At 50.6% G+C, this 17308-nt stretch overlaps 8 protein-coding genes across 8 annotated transcripts; 4 read left to right on the forward strand and 4 right to left on the reverse strand.

The window, feature by feature from the left end:
* Positions 1-563: 563 nt before the first annotated feature.
* M436DRAFT_58750 (uncharacterized protein) lies at positions 564-3129 on the reverse strand (the record flags this gene model as incomplete). Its single annotated transcript, XM_013567005.1, has 3 exons — positions 564-685; positions 794-1379; positions 1432-3129. The coding sequence occupies 3 exons, from the start codon at positions 3127-3129 to the stop codon at positions 564-566; spliced, it is 2406 nt and encodes an 801-aa protein (XP_013422459.1).
* Positions 3130-6241: 3112 nt separating this feature from the next.
* On the reverse strand, positions 6242-6715 carry M436DRAFT_77025 (ribosomal protein S13; the record flags this gene model as incomplete). The annotated part of the gene is made up of 3 exons (XM_013567039.1): positions 6242-6286; positions 6339-6647; positions 6710-6715. 3 exons carry the CDS (start codon positions 6713-6715, stop codon positions 6242-6244), a joined length of 360 nt encoding a protein of 119 aa, XP_013422493.1.
* Positions 6716-6939: 224 nt separating this feature from the next.
* Positions 6940-7734, forward strand: M436DRAFT_58716 (peptidyl-prolyl cis-trans isomerase B; the record flags this gene model as incomplete). The annotated part of the gene is made up of 4 exons (XM_013566997.1): positions 6940-7050; positions 7107-7184; positions 7235-7436; positions 7499-7734. The coding sequence occupies 4 exons, from the start codon at positions 6940-6942 to the stop codon at positions 7732-7734; spliced, it is 627 nt and encodes a 208-aa protein (XP_013422451.1).
* A 1364-nt stretch (positions 7735-9098) lies between these two features.
* M436DRAFT_32965 (uncharacterized protein) lies at positions 9099-9957 on the forward strand (the record flags this gene model as incomplete). The annotated part of the gene is made up of 2 exons (XM_013566992.1): positions 9099-9297; positions 9374-9957. Coding segments are annotated over 2 exons (783 nt in total), but the record flags the coding sequence as incomplete, so codon positions are not given.
* A 1374-nt stretch (positions 9958-11331) lies between these two features.
* On the reverse strand, positions 11332-12096 carry M436DRAFT_77028 (HSP20-like chaperone; the record flags this gene model as incomplete). The annotated part of the gene is made up of 1 exon (XM_013567041.1): positions 11332-12096. The coding sequence occupies one exon, from the start codon at positions 12094-12096 to the stop codon at positions 11332-11334; it is 765 nt and encodes a 254-aa protein (XP_013422495.1).
* Positions 12097-12614: 518 nt separating this feature from the next.
* On the reverse strand, positions 12615-12957 carry M436DRAFT_58815 (uncharacterized protein; the record flags this gene model as incomplete). Its single annotated transcript, XM_013567015.1, has 3 exons — positions 12615-12738; positions 12794-12825; positions 12877-12957. 3 exons carry the CDS (start codon positions 12955-12957, stop codon positions 12615-12617), a joined length of 237 nt encoding a protein of 78 aa, XP_013422469.1.
* A 241-nt stretch (positions 12958-13198) lies between these two features.
* M436DRAFT_86537 (uncharacterized protein) lies at positions 13199-14281 on the forward strand (the record flags this gene model as incomplete). The annotated part of the gene is made up of 5 exons (XM_013567042.1): positions 13199-13213; positions 13268-13417; positions 13469-13558; positions 13612-14093; positions 14149-14281. The coding sequence occupies 5 exons, from the start codon at positions 13199-13201 to the stop codon at positions 14279-14281; spliced, it is 870 nt and encodes a 289-aa protein (XP_013422496.1).
* Positions 14282-14446: 165 nt separating this feature from the next.
* M436DRAFT_58723 (uncharacterized protein) lies at positions 14447-17253 on the forward strand (the record flags this gene model as incomplete). Its single annotated transcript, XM_013567000.1, has 4 exons — positions 14447-15502; positions 15552-15671; positions 15722-15809; positions 15863-17253. The coding sequence occupies 4 exons, from the start codon at positions 14447-14449 to the stop codon at positions 17251-17253; spliced, it is 2655 nt and encodes an 884-aa protein (XP_013422454.1).
* Between the last annotated feature and the right edge of the window lie 55 nt (positions 17254-17308).

Raw genomic sequence — 17308 nt, forward strand, 5'->3', positions numbered from 1 at the left:
ACCATTACACTATACAACCTTGTTGTTGAAGCAGTTTCGACTGATATGATCTATGATCTACATCCTATAATTGATTATCACCTCGATGCTTTTCGCATCACCCTGGTGTCGAGGATGTAGTATACTTACTTGATCCTCGACCTGCGATGATTTGTTTGTCCTGCGGCTAGTCGCTGTTCTGATCATTGCACTCAGTAAAATCCCGAGGCGTAGTAGAGACACTTGATCGTTCTAATCAAAATAAATACACACTCCGCAAGTATTTACGAAAAGCATCAGTGTTTACGCAAGCATATCGAGTTGCAAACCGTGAACGAGTGATTCAATCGCGACCCAATCGCGCCTCTGCAATCATTAACATCGTGAATGTCGTAGTATCTTCATAAAGGTCATAAGAATACCGCTCTTTTCCTTCTTCCCAAATCCCTCCTTTGTCTCTGCTTCTCTCACGCCTGCCTTGTCCCAAACATTTTCACACCCCGCTTGACAAGAGATTATTTTCACCGCTACCTCGTCATCTTTTCTCATCGACCCGGCGAACAAAAATCCCATGCGATGAGTTTTCACGGCGACGACTGAGTCAGTCCCATCAACTCTACCAGAAACCTGGCTACCAATCTCGAAGCGTGGTTATTGTCTTGCATACCATTGACGATAAGGTTTTGACGATGCAAAAGGTAGCCTCCTGCGTGATAGTCCAGATTAGCTTCAGGTCCAGGAAAATACGCAGAGGTCAAGGAGCGAGGACGCGAGGGTCTGCTCATGCGCTCATCAGGGCTCGCTCGAAACTCACCATTCCTATCCACAATCTCATAAATCCTATCCGCAAACACTTGCTCTGCAACCCTCGTCGTTTTCCCCTTCAACTCCTCATATCTGGTCTTTTGGCGATGCTTGCCTCTGTACTTGCAATGATAGAGTTTACACAAAAACTCGAACCCATCATCCATCTCTGCGCAATGACTTCGAGCCTCCCAAGCTGCATCGACTGACGATGTTTCTCCACGAGAGACTTTGGCATCGGCTTTGATCCACAGTAAATGTTGACATGACTCTAGGACGCTGGCAATGCCTAGCATGAGCACGAAGCTCGACATCCAGAGTTTATTCTTGTCGCCTGCTTTGCGGAGGATTTGGTGGAGGCGGTTCAGTGTGCGATTGTATTGCAATGTTTGCATTTCGGCAAAGTAGTATTTGAGCTGGCGGTTTGCGAGGAACGGAGATGTCCAAGATGTGTAGAGCGATGGGTTGTTGTGGGTGGTCATGGAGGCGATAACGGTGGGGAGAGTGGCAGAAGAAATGGTGATGGGGTGCTCCATTATAGCTGTGAGTATCTGCAGACGCAGGACGTGACGGAGGTCACCTTTGAGTGTTTTGTCCTGGCTAGTGGTCAATAAAGAGGTATGAAAGCAAGGGAAGCAAAAAGCTTACATCGTCTTCGTCGGGTAAGCTGGTGTAGAGACTGCACAGTGCTTGGAGTAACTCGTTCTGGAAAGCCGCGGTAGAGTCCTCTTCTCCGTAGTAAATCTGCTGCTGGAACATCGCAAGATGTCGATCAATGATGTTGTCCACATATTCTTCCAACTTGTGCATATGCCCGAAGTTGACTTGTTTCACTGCCAACGGGGGCGACCTCTTCTCGATACGCTGCCATGTTCCAGCGATTCCCATCTTGTATCGCTTCTGCAGCAACAAATCCTGAGAAGAGGGCTCGTACTCGTGTAGATCCCAGGAAAAGTTTCCCAAGCCTAGAGAAGTCAAATGAACCTGGATAGGAGCATCCTGTCTCCAAGATCCTAGACTCTTCTTTGCAAACGCCAAGATCTCCTCGCGGCGATGTTGTTTGTTCATAGTGGCAGGAAGGAACTGATGTACCAGCTCTTGGAGATGTATGCGTGAGCAAGGCAACATGTGTAAAGACCCTCTAATGCTTCGGTCTTGACATCTGGTGCAGGGGCTTCCTGGATCACACTGATCACGTTGGAAGGCACAAATCCAACATGCTCCTAGCTTTCGCATTTGGTTGGCATGGGCTCGTGTGTTGCCGTCGAGACCACCTTGGCGCCCTCCTTTGTGTATGGGTCTTGGACTTGAGCCACGAGATGAGGATGGTTGAGATGCTATGCCTCGCCGTGCAGCTTCTGGAGATCGAGAGTTGATTGATTCTCTTGAGCGGTAGTTTCTTATCGGCAGATCGGCTGTCTCGGGGATGGCAGTATCTTTTACGGGACTGGTGTGCGTCCTTTCGACCACAACGGGCTGTTGCTGTGTTACAAGAGACGTCGCAGGCTGTTGGCTGGTATTTATAACTGGCTGACCCGACATGTCGAGCCCGATAAGCACTGACGGACTGGTGTTGACCTGATATCCGGTGTTTACCATCATGGCTTCCGGCGAGGAGAGCTGGCGATATCTGATTATCACATCATCAGGTTGGAGAGTATTGAGAGGCATCGGTTCTTGTGCGGCGACGAGTCCACGCTCAATGCCGTCGGTAGTGCTCTGAGGGAACGAATTATGAGGAACAGTCATCATGGATCTAGGTATGAATGCTGTTGGGTCAAAGAATGCTTGACCACTTGGATAACAACTGGGGTCTGGGTTATTGAAGTTGATGGCAGCAGGGTCAGTCCAGGACAAGTTGGTGCCGTAAACTGCCCCGTATTGAAGAGGTCTCTCGGGGAAGCTCTCCCAGGTGTAGGCTGGCATTTGACTTGGCGGATATTGCGAAGATGATGGTAGCCCCAGATAAGAATCTTGAAAGGATGACTCGATCATGTTCAAGTCATGGTAAGTGTTTGTGCCTGCCCTCATTAGATCGGTGGGTGTGGATCCTCTCATCCCGGCAAGCATTTCTGTCATCAGTGCTCCTTGAGCGAAAGCTTGATGTTCGTGTCCCGTCTCCAGACTAGCAACGTCTTCCTGACCGCCGCCGGAAGACGATGGTGGAGTGTCAGGACCTGGAGGCGAGGTGTCACGGCTGCTAAACTCAACATCTAGTTGCATGCTTGTGTCTGCTGGATATAATTCATCGATAAGTGCTTGAAACGACGCTCGGTCAGAGAGCAGGTCGGGTCCATAATCAAAGAGCTCCTCCATTTTGTTGGTTCCGTAAGCAAAGGATTCCATCCCTAATCTTGATCACGGTCCAGCTGAAGCTGACCTTCCAAGTACCAACACGGGAGCACAGGGCTGTGTAGAGCTATGGGGTGGTTGGTGTGGGATATCAGTACACTAAGGAGCGTTCCGTACCGCACAGCAGCTTGGACTTCTGACGAAATCCTTACATTCTCAACGTGGCTGTAAAAATGGGACGAGTTCGACAAGGCTGGCTGTCGTCCAGCTTGATGAACAGGTACACGATGTCATGTGATAAGCCCCGCACCAACCGGTCGGTATGCATGCAATATAGCAATCTCGGCTGTGAGCCAATGGTAACCAAATGCGTCCATCTATATATTGCGCTCTGACCGTGCCAGCTCTCGCAATTGCTGCGACTACAGAAGTTGTAGACAGATGATCGACCATAGAAGTGATCTTACAGGGTTTGATATGACCTTCGAATCTTGGTGCGACTCGAGCAACTAAAATGGATATCATGCGACTTATGAGTAGCACAGGACCATGAGTTGTGGCTGGTAAGGATCGCATCCAACCCTCAAACTTACAACCGGTCAATTGAGCCAAGGTGTTGATTTTGGTCAATGGTCAAGAGAGTGTGACTCATGTCGGTGAGTCGAGCACACAGAGGATGAAGTCACTGCTGTCCGATCTGATAGGTGGATGCCAGTGTCGCACTAAGGAGGTGGTTGTGTGTAGTCTGCATTATGACGTTCAGTTCATACCTTGAAGAGCAAATGGTTTAACGAGGAGCGATAGAAGGATATCTGAATGATCAGAGGAGAAGATCAACCTCGCTGTAGTGGAAAGCTGGCAACAGTATACCATAAGTAGAGAATGGTCAAGCAGCACGGACCTCGGTGCCTGATGTGCATAAAGTCCTGGGGTCTGCTGCCGAAGATCCTTGAAGATCAATACAAGAGCATTCGGCCAAGATGGACGACTTCTCGAACAAGAAAGCAACGCGCGACTTCAGGAACAGCCCCTACATTTGAGGTGCAGGGCGGCGTCATGAAGAACTTCCTAATCTCTCCGGTCTGTGCTCTCAAAACTTTGCGTGGAAGGATTCGAGTATAGGGCGTGGTCGTTAATAGTATAAGCCGTGTTGTTGACCTATTCCTGGACCCATATCGAGTTGCAAATTGTCACGAGGCGTAAAAGGCTGACCAAGGAGGCTTAATGTGGAGGACAAGCGATCTGTGACAACCCGGAGGTCGGCACATCGGTGAGCGATGGCGGTCGAGGTGCGAGATATCGAGGGTTGCAGAGACACCAGACAGGTTGCATCCTGCGAACGGAGATAAGATCTGATGGTGGAGGGTTGACCAGTAGATGAGCGCACATGCAGGAGGCCCAAAAATCGGCCGCATCACATCTCGGCAGTGTCGGCGCCGGCACGACAGAAGCTCCTGCTTCGACTTCAAGTCTTGTCTAGGATGCCCCGACGGGGCATCGATACGTCCGTGAATGTCTTTGGAGACTCGGACAGAACCGTGTCCAGCTTACCTGAGCAAACAGAAAGCTTACTGCTCAAAGCACTCTGTTAGATTGTGTCGTCCAAGGCATCTAGGCAGTTGCTTTGAAATAATGCGGAACAGTTCGGCGACCATGTATGAACGGCGACTGTCTGCCGTCTTGTTTCGAGTCACCGGACGCGGCGGAGTGATTATTCCTCATTGCTTCGCCATGCTACTGCAACCCTTTGAGGCCATGTGCTCTTCTCAGAAAATGGAAGCCTAAATGAGTTTGCTTACAATGAGTGTACGAGGCAATCGCGTGTTGGTGTCGACGTCATGGCTCAGTCTTGGTAAGGCAGACACGACGGCTCCGCCTCTATTTTCAGGATACTTTCAGATTAACTAATCGATACTTCTGATCAATCATGAGCGATAGAGCAGTTATTGATGCCTTTTCTGTGACTGTAACATCCTTACTCATAGGTAGCCAGGGGTTGGTTGTAAGTGTTTCGCTTCGAAGCATCGGAGCAACACCTCACACCTCATTCCCGAAACGGAAGTGCTTTCGTGGCCGCTTCTTCCACCCAGGCAGACATGGCCAGTGATCGCGACCTTTTCTAAGGCTCCTTTCGGGGAACGGACATAGCCCGCTCTGGAGCGCAGTGGGCATTGGCATATTCTAGAAACCAACACCGCAGATGTTCCTAACTATAAGTCCCTGTTGGTTTGGACGAATGGCATTCGTCATCTGTATGGCCCTGGCCTGGCGGCCCTGACCTAGCGGCCTTCTAATCATCGTCCAGAGGGTCTGTTGCCTGATGACTGAAGCAAGATGCACGGTCTCTACTTTGCAATGTACATGCTATGCAGAGACATGATATGGTATAAGAAGGTAGGGATGCGGCACGAAACAATTGAAACATCACACTCAAGCATTTGAAACCACAGACACATACCACACACATACACAATGCCCTACTCCACCTGCTCGCCATCAATGGACCTTGTCCTCTCCCACACATCACCCTCCACATCCTCTCAGGCACTACAAGCAGCCAACGGGGATACTGGCAAGGACCCAGGCTACATTGTCCTGAACAACGGCGACACTGGCAAAGACCCTGGCGCCCGCGAGACAGGGTTTGAAGATATTCAGACCCTTCTCTTCGCATGCTGTGGTGACCGCTCAGCCTCAATGGCTTGAAGCAATCTACAAGGCGCTGTCAGTATCACACGAACTCAATGCATACCTTTCCATGACTGACGACCTTCAAGAGAAGACCACTCGGACGATAGCGCCGGCAGCCAACACTGGCTTATTGTTATCAGCATTTGCATATACGGTGTACATGATCTTGTTGACTGGATCAACTCGAAGGACGTCTTTCGTTTGTGGGATCGGGATGGTTGTCTTGATTGTATGCATGCCTACCTAGGCAGGACCAGGACAGGAACATGTATCGGTGCATATCCTCTCACTCTTAGCTTGACACGATAACGATGATTGATTGGGAGGAGTTCTGGGACGTTTTCTTGCATGGAATAGAAGGTGGAATGAGAGTCATCAGAGTACAGGAGAATAAGAATTGTTGGTATCGCAAACCATTTACGCCACCCAATGCCGTTGTGAGAGTAGTTGTACAGTAGAAGAAGGGCCGATGCGCTCAGCCTCTGCGAACAACTCTGTTCAACTTTCTGGCAGTTGCGATCTGAGAAAGGTGTCAGTGCTGGACTGGCAGATTGTGTGTAAAGCGGACCGACCTGTGTGCGGGTCCTCTGACCACGGACTGGCAGACTCATGGCATGGCGTCTTCCTCTGTATGTGCCCATATCTCTTAGACGCTTGATGTTGTCTTGCAGTTTCCTCCTCAGGTTGTTCTCGATGGTCAGGTTCTGGAGTTCGGCGGAGAGGTCGTTGACTGTGCGGTGACCAAGACCCTGGAGTTTTGCGGTGTTGTGAATGGAAAGGCGAGCCATGAGGCGCTGGGAGATCTGAGGGCCGACACCGTAGAAGCTCTCGAGGGCGCTCTTGACGAGGCGCGATTCGGCAAAGTTGACTCCAAAGACGAGCTGCGCCGGGGAGTTAGCATCAATGTATAGAGCAGGAGATTGCGCGCAGGACGGCTACTCACAACCATGGTGACTGTGTGTGGATGGGAAGGATGACAGGCGTCGATGTCGTCGGCGGTGGTCAGGTCTCAAAAGTTCGGGCTTGGGGCAGTCGCGACGGAGGTGCCAAGGCCGCGAGTCCAAGCACCTGCCGCCTCGGCGCTCCCGTCCGCGCTCCGTCCAGCTCCAGCTTGTCCCTGATTCCCCCTCCGTCTCTCCTTGTTGCACGACTCTCCATTGTCCAACATCAACCATGGCCGGCTTCCAGAGACTCATCATCTCCCTGTTGGTGATCCTCACCTTCACCTTTGTCTTCTTTGCCCAGTCTTCCGAGGCTGTCAAGGGCCCCAAGATCACCCACAAGGTACACATGTCCACCTTCTCAGCTTCACGACATGCCAATTGCTTACATGCTTCTAGGTCTACTTCGATGTGACCTCCGGTGACGAAGAGCTTGGACGTATCGTCCTTGGTCTCTACGGCAAGACTGTCCCCAAGGTAGCTACAAGTCTTGCTCCCACACACCCATCATGCTTACGTGTCATTAGACTACCGAGAACTTCAGAGCTCTTGCTACCGGCGAGAAGGGCTTTGGTTACGAGGGCTCCACCTTCCACCGTGTCATCAAGGACTTTATGATCCAGGGTGGTGACTTCACCAAGGGCGACGGTACCGGCGGCAAGTCCATCTACGGCAACAAGTTCCCCGACGAGAACTTCAAGCTGAAGCACAGCAAGAAGGGTCTTCTCAGTACGTTCTCCCTCTTCAAGATCTCAGCTGCATGACCTCTTCCTAACACATGCTCCCTCCAGGCATGGCCAACGCCGGCAAGGACACCAACGGCTCGCAGTTCTTCATTACCACCGCCATCACCTCGTGGCTCGACGGCCGTCACGTCGTCTTCGGCGAGGTCCTCGAGGGCTGGGAGATCGTCGACAAGATCCAGAACCTTCCCAAGGGTGCTGGCGACAAGCCTCAGAAGCCCATCAAGATTGCCAAGAGTGGCGAGCTTGAGGTCCCTGAAGAAGGTATTAGAGCCGAGCTCTGATTGCGTTCTGGGCGTACTGGTACGTCTGGTTCAGTTTCAGCTCTCTTCGATTTCTCACTCGCTGCTCCAGGCCGCTGATGCTTGTCCATAGATAAGCTCATTGGCTCTGCCGAGCCTGTCGCAGACCTCAAAGAAGAAGACGAAGAACCACTCGCTGCTCCTGTCCCCGTTCCTGTTCCTGCTGCAAACGCTCCCGTCAACGAGAAGGGTGATGAGCCTCTGTCCCACCACAAAGAGGAGGAGTTGGCTGCTGGTTACGGTGACGCTGTCAACGATGCTGGCATCAGCTGGTTTGCAAAGATCGGTGCTCTGGCTGTTATCCTCGGTCTCTGCGCTGCGTTCTTGAAGAGCCGTTCGTCGAACAAGACCCCCTACGCATACGACAAGTCTTTGGCTTGAGCGAGCTGTAGCATACAAGAACCAGTACAATTTCAGACAATACCTTTTTCTTCCCGTTCACGTTCCGCTCTATATGAAGCGTTTCTGCCACTTATGTTGAGTCAATCATCAAGCTCCAAAGAAGCAAGGCCAAGCAAGGGTCAAGCACGTACATATCAACCTTGATCTAGTTGAGATTGAAGATCGTCTGTCGCAAGCGAGAGACCTGGATCTATCTCAAATCGCATGACTCGTGGTGAAAACAGTCGTTGTGAACGTTGATCCGACTAAGACAGATGACAACGGAGAACGTGGAAGAATCGAGAGGTTGGGGGATCTCGAAGCCGAGATTTTTGACGCCGACACCAGCTCTCCTCCTTTCTTCTCTACAACATGACATGTCATACATCTTTTGATCATGTCGAGTTTCCTATCTGCTGATTCTCTCGACTCGTGAGTAGTGTAGTGAGATTATCTCCTGCCATGAGTAAAGTGCAGCCGAAAGTCTGTCGACTGCCGGCAAGCCATCGATGAAAACCGTTCCAACGTCAGAGCGATATGGCCTTAGGCGGAAAAGCCTGTGCATTTTCGATAACTCTGTCTCAATTATGCCCACAGTAAGGCTGTCATGGTTGGTATACAGGTTCTATTGACGCCATGATACTACTGCCGTTGCAGGACCAATGGTTCTGGAGTTCTGATGCGGTAGGTAAAAGGGATGCTCTTTCCCAGCATGCTGTGCTGCTACTTCTTTACTTTCTTCCTTCTTTTGACACAATTTACCGGTCTATCACATTCCACTCCACTTCTCTTCTCCTCTTGTACATCTCTTCTTTTTCTTAGACTGTCATCCAACCCATCGTGAGCCCACAGCAACCAACGCTCATCTGGACGCTAAATTCTGCGGATAAACTCGCTAGTCTTTAAGACTTATTCACATCCTACAACAACACAACATCATGGGTCTCGAAGAGCGAGCGAGTACCATGATTGGTGTCTCGGCAGCATATCTGGTCATTGCTTGGATCGCGTTCTCATTGCGGGTCGTTGTCAAAGGATATCTTATGCGATCATTCGCCCTCGACGATTGGCTGATGGTCATTGCGATGGTACGTGTCAAAGACAATGGCTTGTTGGAAATTGGTCGACTAACTTGTTCACAGCTCATATTCACTGTCGACAGCAGTCTTCTCATCGTCATAGGCCGAGATCTCAAAGACGTCGAAATGGCCACGATATATGTGACAGTGAGATCCTCCAGATTCGACTGCGAGACAACCATATGCTGACAGCCATCAGTACCAAGTCTTTCAGTTCGCCTTCTACACTCTGGCAAATGTATTCCTCAAGGCCTCTCTCGCAATCACCTTTAACCGCATCCTGCTCGAGAAATGGCAACGCCTGACAGTACAAGTCGTCGTCGGCATCAACACTGCATTCGGTCTTGCCTTCTTCTTCGTCATGCTTTTCCGCTGCGGCGACCCCATGGACTTTTATGCTCGATACAACCACTCCATGTGTGTGCCTTGGGAAGCCATGCAAGGCTTGCAATACACCGACAGCGTCATCAACACCCTCGCTAGCTGGACCCTCGCTATCCTTCCCATCTTCGCCCTGCGCGCTATGAAGATGAACCACCAAGCCAAGATTTCTGCTGGCTTCATCTTGGTGTTGGGATGTGTCAGTAGCATCATGTCGATGCCTCGCTTCGGCTTCCTCTACGCTCTTGGTGGCACTGGAGGACAGTTCTGGACAATGGCTTACCCCGTTGCCGTCCTCGGCGGTGCTGAAGTTGGCACCGGAGCCACTGCCGCATGTCTCCTAACTCTGCGTCCATTGATCAGGAGTTGGCGCGAACGCAGCGAACACTCTCCTTCTGTTTCCTCCAACCTCAAAACCGGCGACGAGGAAAAAGCAGAAGTTGGTCAAGCTCGTGCCGTATCTCTGAAATCTGTCTCCGCAGTCTCTGTGCAGTCTTCTACGCACGACTCTATGCACAAAGTCAAGAGCATCCCTGCCACCATTGTCATCGAGACCGCCGAGGTCAAGCCCGCTTCGACACAACTCTCCACCGCCACCGAAACAATGAAAGCTCGCAGACGTTCATCGTGCAAACCTACCATGCTTACCTCCGCCCCTGACAACGCCGACGCCACTCCTGTCTCGGAGAAACCTCAAGCACCACCACTCGTGCACCGCATGACCCAAGACTCTGACGTTCGACCCTGGAGACCCGCTGCTGCCTCTGCACCGAAAGTCAAGGAACCCGCAACAAAACGCCTAACGTGGAATGACATGCATGCCCAGTGGAACAACTTCCACTCTGCACGCACTGCGTGTCATGGTCCTGCCGCTGCTGCCGCCGCCGCCGCCGCTGAGAAGGACAAGGCTGCTGCTGCGGCAAAGGAAGGTGAGGAGAAGGTGGCTGAGAAGCCCAGGAGGATCAGTCTCAAGCGCGTTTCTGGCATTTTGAGAGAGTGGAGTTGGGATAAGGCGTTGAGTGGTGCGCCTCCGATGCCCGGTTCTAACGCTTAAGATTCATTCTTGCGTTTCTGTTCCTTTTTTCTCAGGAAGTGGTATACTTTTGTGTTTATGAATGGGGGCGTAATTTCTTTCTGATCTGGAAGGAGTGGTTCGGAACATGTGCCGATATCCTCATGCCGTGTTCATATTATATTGTTTGGCCTTTTTACAGATACAGGACAACCCAATTTCTAATGGTTCTTTTTTCTCTCTGATTACCTTGCCTCATATATGCTTGCTACGATGAAGAATACGTTTTCTCACTGTGAGGATGCTGCTTCCCAAACGCGGAAGTTGCACGAAAAGAGTGAAGGTCGGCGGGATAGAGTAAGTCTTGCAATACACCAGGGGAAGATACAGGAGATTCAGACATCACCATTGACACAATGTATAGTTACTCAGCACGGGACGAAGAAGTATGAGAAGAGAAGAATCTGTACTGAATGCCAAAGTGAAGCGATTATAGCGAAAACCCTCATCCGGAACAACAAGAGCAAAAAACAAAAAGAAGCAATAGCAAAAGACAAAAAGGACAAAAAGCAACAAAATCCATAAAATCAGTTCAAAGGCAAACGAAACCCCATCCATCCCTCGATGCAAAAAAATCGCAAGCAAAAATCTCGTTGAAAAGCGTATTCGTAAGGACCCTCATGTTTTGAGTAAAAAAACCTCCCCCTTTTGAAAGGTGAGAAAGCTTTACTCAATGTTGATCTTTCTCGTGACAGGCACACTAGCCTTGGGGACCACGATACTCAAGATGCCATTGCTCAAACTGGCTTTGACGTTCTCCTGATCAACTCTGGAGGGGAAAGCAAAGCTGCGAGAGAATTCTCCTACTGAACGTTCGGAGACCCAGTAGCGGTGTTCAGACTTCTTCTGCTGTGCCTGTTGCTGTTGCTGGAGTTGGTTGTTGGAGGTGTCGGTGGTGGTGATTTGTTGCTCGGTGTTGGTGGTGGAGGAAGTGGTGTTTTCGTCTTCAACGGTGGGAGGTTGGTAGTGTTGAGACGAAGTGTCAGATGTCGACTCCTCACTGCCTGTGATACGGCCTGTTTCCTGTTGACCTTCGAGAGCAGCAGTGGGTGGAGTGCCAGATTCACGGTGACGCTCAGTGCGACCCTTGATACTCAAGGTCTGAGCATCGGTGAATTCGATCTGAATGTCCTTTTGCTCCACACCGGGAAGTTCACCGTGCAATTCGTAGGCATCCTTCACTTCCTTTACATCGAAGCGAGGTTGGAAGGAGCGGAGGGGAGAGAGACCGCCAAAGTTGGCAAAGTCATCGCCTCCTTGGCGAGAGCTCTGGTGCGAGGCGTAGTCGTCTAGAAGACGGAAGAGAGGGGCGAATTCGCCAGAGGGGAAGCGCGGGAAGGAAAACATTGTTCTGACTGGGGTTGCTTGAGGAGTGACTTTGATGATCTTGTAAGCTTGAGGGAGCTTGTTGGTGATGCGGTAGGTTTGCATGTAATTGTTTGTTGTTGCTGTTGAGTGATTGTTTTTGTTTCTGATGATGAGGGAGTATGGTAGGTTGATGGACTGCTTTTATATCTTCCGAGACACCATTGTTGGATGGCAGCCTCGAGGGTGGTAGAGCATACCAGAATGTGCTGGTTCGATCTCACCACCTTGCTCTTGCTGCGTAACACACATCTAGAAGATGCCAGTACTGTCTCCTCGTACTGTCTCCTGACAAAGATACCAGTGGTGACAATGATTGCTGCACGAAGCGGAGATGGTTCCAGAATAGGAAGGAAGCTTCGAGAGGCTTCGAGGCCAGCCAGTCACGTGACATTGGTTAGAAAATCAACCAGCCGTCCAGACGGTGACAAGATGACCAATACATTGTTGCGTGATGCACTCGAGGCAAAGCAGGTAGTAGACAAGTTGTGACCACGCTCATGGAAGCATCCAGATAGTGACAGGGTCGAGGTGACGAATGTGCGCATGTGGCGGGCATGGGAGGCGAGCGAAGTCTGAAACTACTAGTTGATGTTTCGAATACCAGGAGACGAATAAATCTCTAGTTGGCGTTGACCTTTGCGAAGCATGTACTCGATGGCAGAATAGTCTTTCTTGTCGTGCTTCTGATGTTCACGAAACTCTGACCTTTGAACAGTGTCAACATTTGGTAGTGAGGTACATGGAGTAGGATGTAGCTTACTGAGCAAACCGAAGGAAGTTTGACCTCACATCCTGTTTAAAGTCAGTCATTGCTGCTCTTCTTGGTGCAGTCTTAGGACGTACAGCAGGCTTCTTTCGTGTTTCGCGTAGACATTTGCGGTATAGAGACAGGATCTCGCGCTGAAGACCCGACAGGCGTGCCATGTTGATCAATTGTTGTGTGAGTGTTTGATGCGAGGGTGATCTGTCGATTGAAGTAGTTCGGCTAGGTTAACATATATGGTCAGTGTGCAGGTGGTATGGCAAAGTTTGTCATAGACTGGAGTTGATGATCGAGAGAAATCGCATGACGCACCCTCGAGCGAAAGTGTGGAGAAAGCTGGAGTCGGCGACATCGTTCTTGAACAATACCGACAACAATCTATCATTGTCGAAGGAACCAAACATGTCGTCATTCTCAGTGTGTATATACGCCTCGCCTCGAGCAATCGCCGCTAAACTCAATGACCAGTAGAGACTCGTTCGCTTCCTTGCAAAAGATGGCAAGACCTATTACGGAGATGCACTTGTACCCTCTGGAGCCAACGACTTGACACGAGTGGCCCAGGCCAAGGTCATCCAGGGTACACCATGGGGACAACATCAAGTCACCGAGCGCGTAGCTGTATGCAGTCTTGGATTCCAGGTATTCAAGGCATGCGCTGAACCTCCTTAGGATGTGCAGAAGCTCCTCGCACCATTAGCCCGAGAGGACATCAGGACTGTCCGCTGCCTCGGCCTCAACTATGAGCAGCATGCAATTGAAGTATGTCACCTCGTCGAGAGCACATGCCGACAAATGCTAAGTCAATGTTACAGTCCAACATGCCCATCCCAAAGTATCCCGTTCTCTTCTACAAGCCCGTAACCTCAGTCACCGGACCCTTTGACAAGATACCTGTCTGTGCGGCAGCTCAAGAAGGAGAAGGACTCGATTACGAGTGCGAACTGGTCGCTGTGATTGGAAAAGAGGGAACAAACATCAAAGAGTCCCAGGCACTCTCGTACGTGGCAGGTTATGCTGTAGGAAACGATGTTTCGCATCGTGACTGGCAACTCAAGCGCGGTGGTGGGCAATGGGGTCTCGGCAAAGGCTTCGATGCATGGGCTCCCTTCGGTCCTGCAATTGTCAGCACCAAGCTGATTCCGGACCCGCAAAACCTGAGGATCACGACCAAGGTCAACGGCAAGACTGTTCAAGACAGCAATACTGGCGACATGATCTTTGGAATTGCAAAGACCATTAGCATTCTGAGCCAAGGTACCACTTTGTTGCCTGGAGATTTGATCTTTACCGGAACGTAAGAACCTACCTTGAATCCATGATAATCTGAGCACTTACTTACTGGGAAACAGTCCACAGGGTGTCGGCATGGGCCGCAAGCCTCAGGTTTGGTTGAAAGATGGAGATGTTGTGGAAGTCAACCTCGAAGGCGTGGGCAGCTGCATCAATCAGGTCGGATTCGAAAAGACGAAGGCACGTCTGTGATGGCGAAAGGCGAGTGCAGATGTGATTGGGTCTCTCTGTCGGGAAGGCAGCAATGGCTAAGTAGGAAGTCGCGATCTCCTAAAGGCTTGGACCCTGAATGCATCTCTGTCCAGCGCCTCACCTTCACCCTCTTTACCACACTCAATTCACCTTTTCAGTTACAACATGACCTCCAGATCATACAGGACGAGTGTCTCGTCGTCACATAGCAGGCTTCGTCTCCCGCCGTCACCCGCAGTCGAAAGCTCCACAGGCTACTCGCAGTTCAGCTCGTACGAATACTCGGCTCGTCCCCGTACCGCCGTCTCGACAATCGGAGTAGAGTCGCAACAGGTCATCTGCGCTGTGAGCGAGTCTCGTGGTATAGCTCCCACAGTTGGTCTTGCTTTCGTCAATCTGGATACGGGTGAGGCCGTCCTCAGTCAAATTCCAGACAGCCAGTCCTATGTTCGCACTCTGCACAAGTTGGCAGTCTTCAGTCCTTCCAAAATCCTCATTCTCGACACAGCTGCAAAGACAATGTCCAAGCTCTTCTGCCTCATTGAGGGAAATCTGGATGACCTGAACAGCAACTTGATTCTCCTTGATCGCCGCTACTGGGCCGAAACTACCGGCATCGAGTTCATTGAACAGTTTGGATTCATTCAAGACGTCGACAGCATCAAAACGTCCGTCTACGGAAATTACTTCTCGGTATGCTGTTTCGCCGCCGCCATGAAGTTCATCGAGCTTGCAATGAACAAGACCTTCCCACCACACTCTTTGAGGATTAGATACGAAGCATCCGAAGGCTCCATGATGATCGACCTGTCCACCATCCGCTCGCTCGAGTTGATCCAGAATCTCCAGAATCAAAAATCACCCGACTGTCTGTTTGGTATTCTTAACCAGACCTTGACACCAATGGGTTCAAGACTTCTGCGAAGCAACGTCCTACAGCCGCTTACCGATCGCCAGACACTGGAAACACGCTACGATGCTCTCGAAGAGCTGACAACCAAGGAAGAAATGTTCTTTGCTACAAGGACAGCGCTCAAGACCATCCTGGATGCAGACAAGATCCTGACCCAGCTCATCATTATTCCAACCAAGCCGTCATTACAATCCACTGAACAGAGTATAAACCAAATCATCATGCTCAAACAGTTTGTGGCTGGCACTCAGCCTGTCTACGAAGCCTTGACCGGATCCAAGAGTGTTATGCTGAAAGAGATTCGACGCGTCAGTATCTTCACCGCCCTCTGGTGATCTTGACTAAAATGACAAGTAGAACTGTATTCCCAGCGGTATTGATTCTATCAGAGTACTCATCGACGAGTATATCAACGAAGATATCACCTATGCGAAACAACCACTTGAGCTGCGAAACCAGAGGACATACGCAGTCAAGGTCGGTACTGCAGTCGTGAGAGGATCGACTCGAGCTGACTATTTTTTGAGTCGGGTATCAATGGACTGCTCGATGTCGCTCGGCAAACGTACAAGGAGGCAAACATGGACGTGTATCAGCTCGTTGATGAGCTGCAGGGTCAGTAGCGCTTCATCTCTTACTATGAATATAGCATGCTGATAATGGTGTAGATACACACTCGCTCAGACTGGAGCTCAAGTACGACAATGCTCGACAGTACTATCTCAGTCTGAACGCTTCGGAACTCGAAGACCGAAACCTACCACCGATATTCATCAATGTCGTTCGCAAGAATAAAAAGGTCGAATGCTCAACATTAGACCTGCGAAAACGCAGCCAGAAGATCTCAGATTCTCATACTGAAGTATTGCTGATGAGCGACAAAGCGATACAAGATCTGATCACCGAAATCCGCATCTATATGTCTGTGCTGTTCAGAGCCTCTGAGAGTATCGCGATGTTAGACGTGCTTTCGGCCTTTGCTCACAATGTCACTCTGCATGACTACACTCGTCCTCGCATCACGCAAACTCTCGGCATCAAAGCTGGTCGTCATCCCATCAGAGAGAAGGTACAAAACACTCCTTTTATACCCAACGATGTGTTCGCCACACAGCAGTCACGTTTCCAGATCATCACTGGATGCAACATGAGCGGGAAGAGCACCTACATTCGTTCCATCGCGCTGCTGTCAGTCATGGCTCAGATTGGTTGCTTCGTGCCAGCCGAATTCGCCTCTTTTCCAATCATCAAACAACTCTTTGCCAGAATTTCCATCGACGACAGCATCGAGGCCAATGTATCAACCTTTGCTTCTGAGATGAGAGAAACAGCATTCATCCTGCGCAACATTGACAAACACAGCCTCGTCATTATCGATGAGCTCGGCCGCGGCACGTCACCTCGAGATGGCCTTGCCATCGCTCTAGCCATCGCAGAAGCAATGGTGCAAAGTCGAGCTCTGGTATGGTTCGCAACACACTTCCACGACCTGGCAAAGATACTCGCAGAGCGCAATGGAGTCGTCAACAAACATCTCGCAGTGGACATGTCAGAAGCAGATACAATGGCCATGCTGTACACCCTCGCCGACGGCGTCGTCTCCGAACAACACTACGGCCTCCAGTTGGCAAAAGTAATGCCCTTACCACCCGACGTCGTCACCTACGCAACTCACGTAGCAGAACAACTCCAAGCCCAAGTGGAAAGACGACGCAAAGCCTCCAAGGCCGTCATGGTCGGAAGGAAAAGAAAGCTCATCCTGGGTCTCAGAGAGGAACTCGCGCATGCGGCTGGTGGTGCAATGGAAGGAGCGGTTCTGCAGAGTTGGCTCAAGGAGCTGCAACGAGAGTTCGAGGTACGCATGCTTGCGATTGAACAGGAAGCCATCGAGACGGACTTGGGAAGTCTGGATCTTGATGTCGACATGGAGGAATTCGAGACCAGCTCGATTGGAATCAGGTCTGCGATGGCAGGTGGTGATGACGACGGGATGATTAGTGGGAGTGGCGGCGCTGAGTCGACCATTGAAGACGACAGTAACATGACGGACAGATATTGAGAGGGGCCATCCCGTATGAGGTTCGCTGTGCAAGATATTAGCTTAGCTTAGCTCG

This window comes from Aureobasidium namibiae, assembly GCF_000721765.1.
Source record: "Aureobasidium namibiae CBS 147.97 unplaced genomic scaffold scaffold_31, whole genome shotgun sequence".
Classification (NCBI taxonomy): Eukaryota; Fungi; Ascomycota; class Dothideomycetes; order Dothideales; family Saccotheciaceae; genus Aureobasidium; species Aureobasidium namibiae.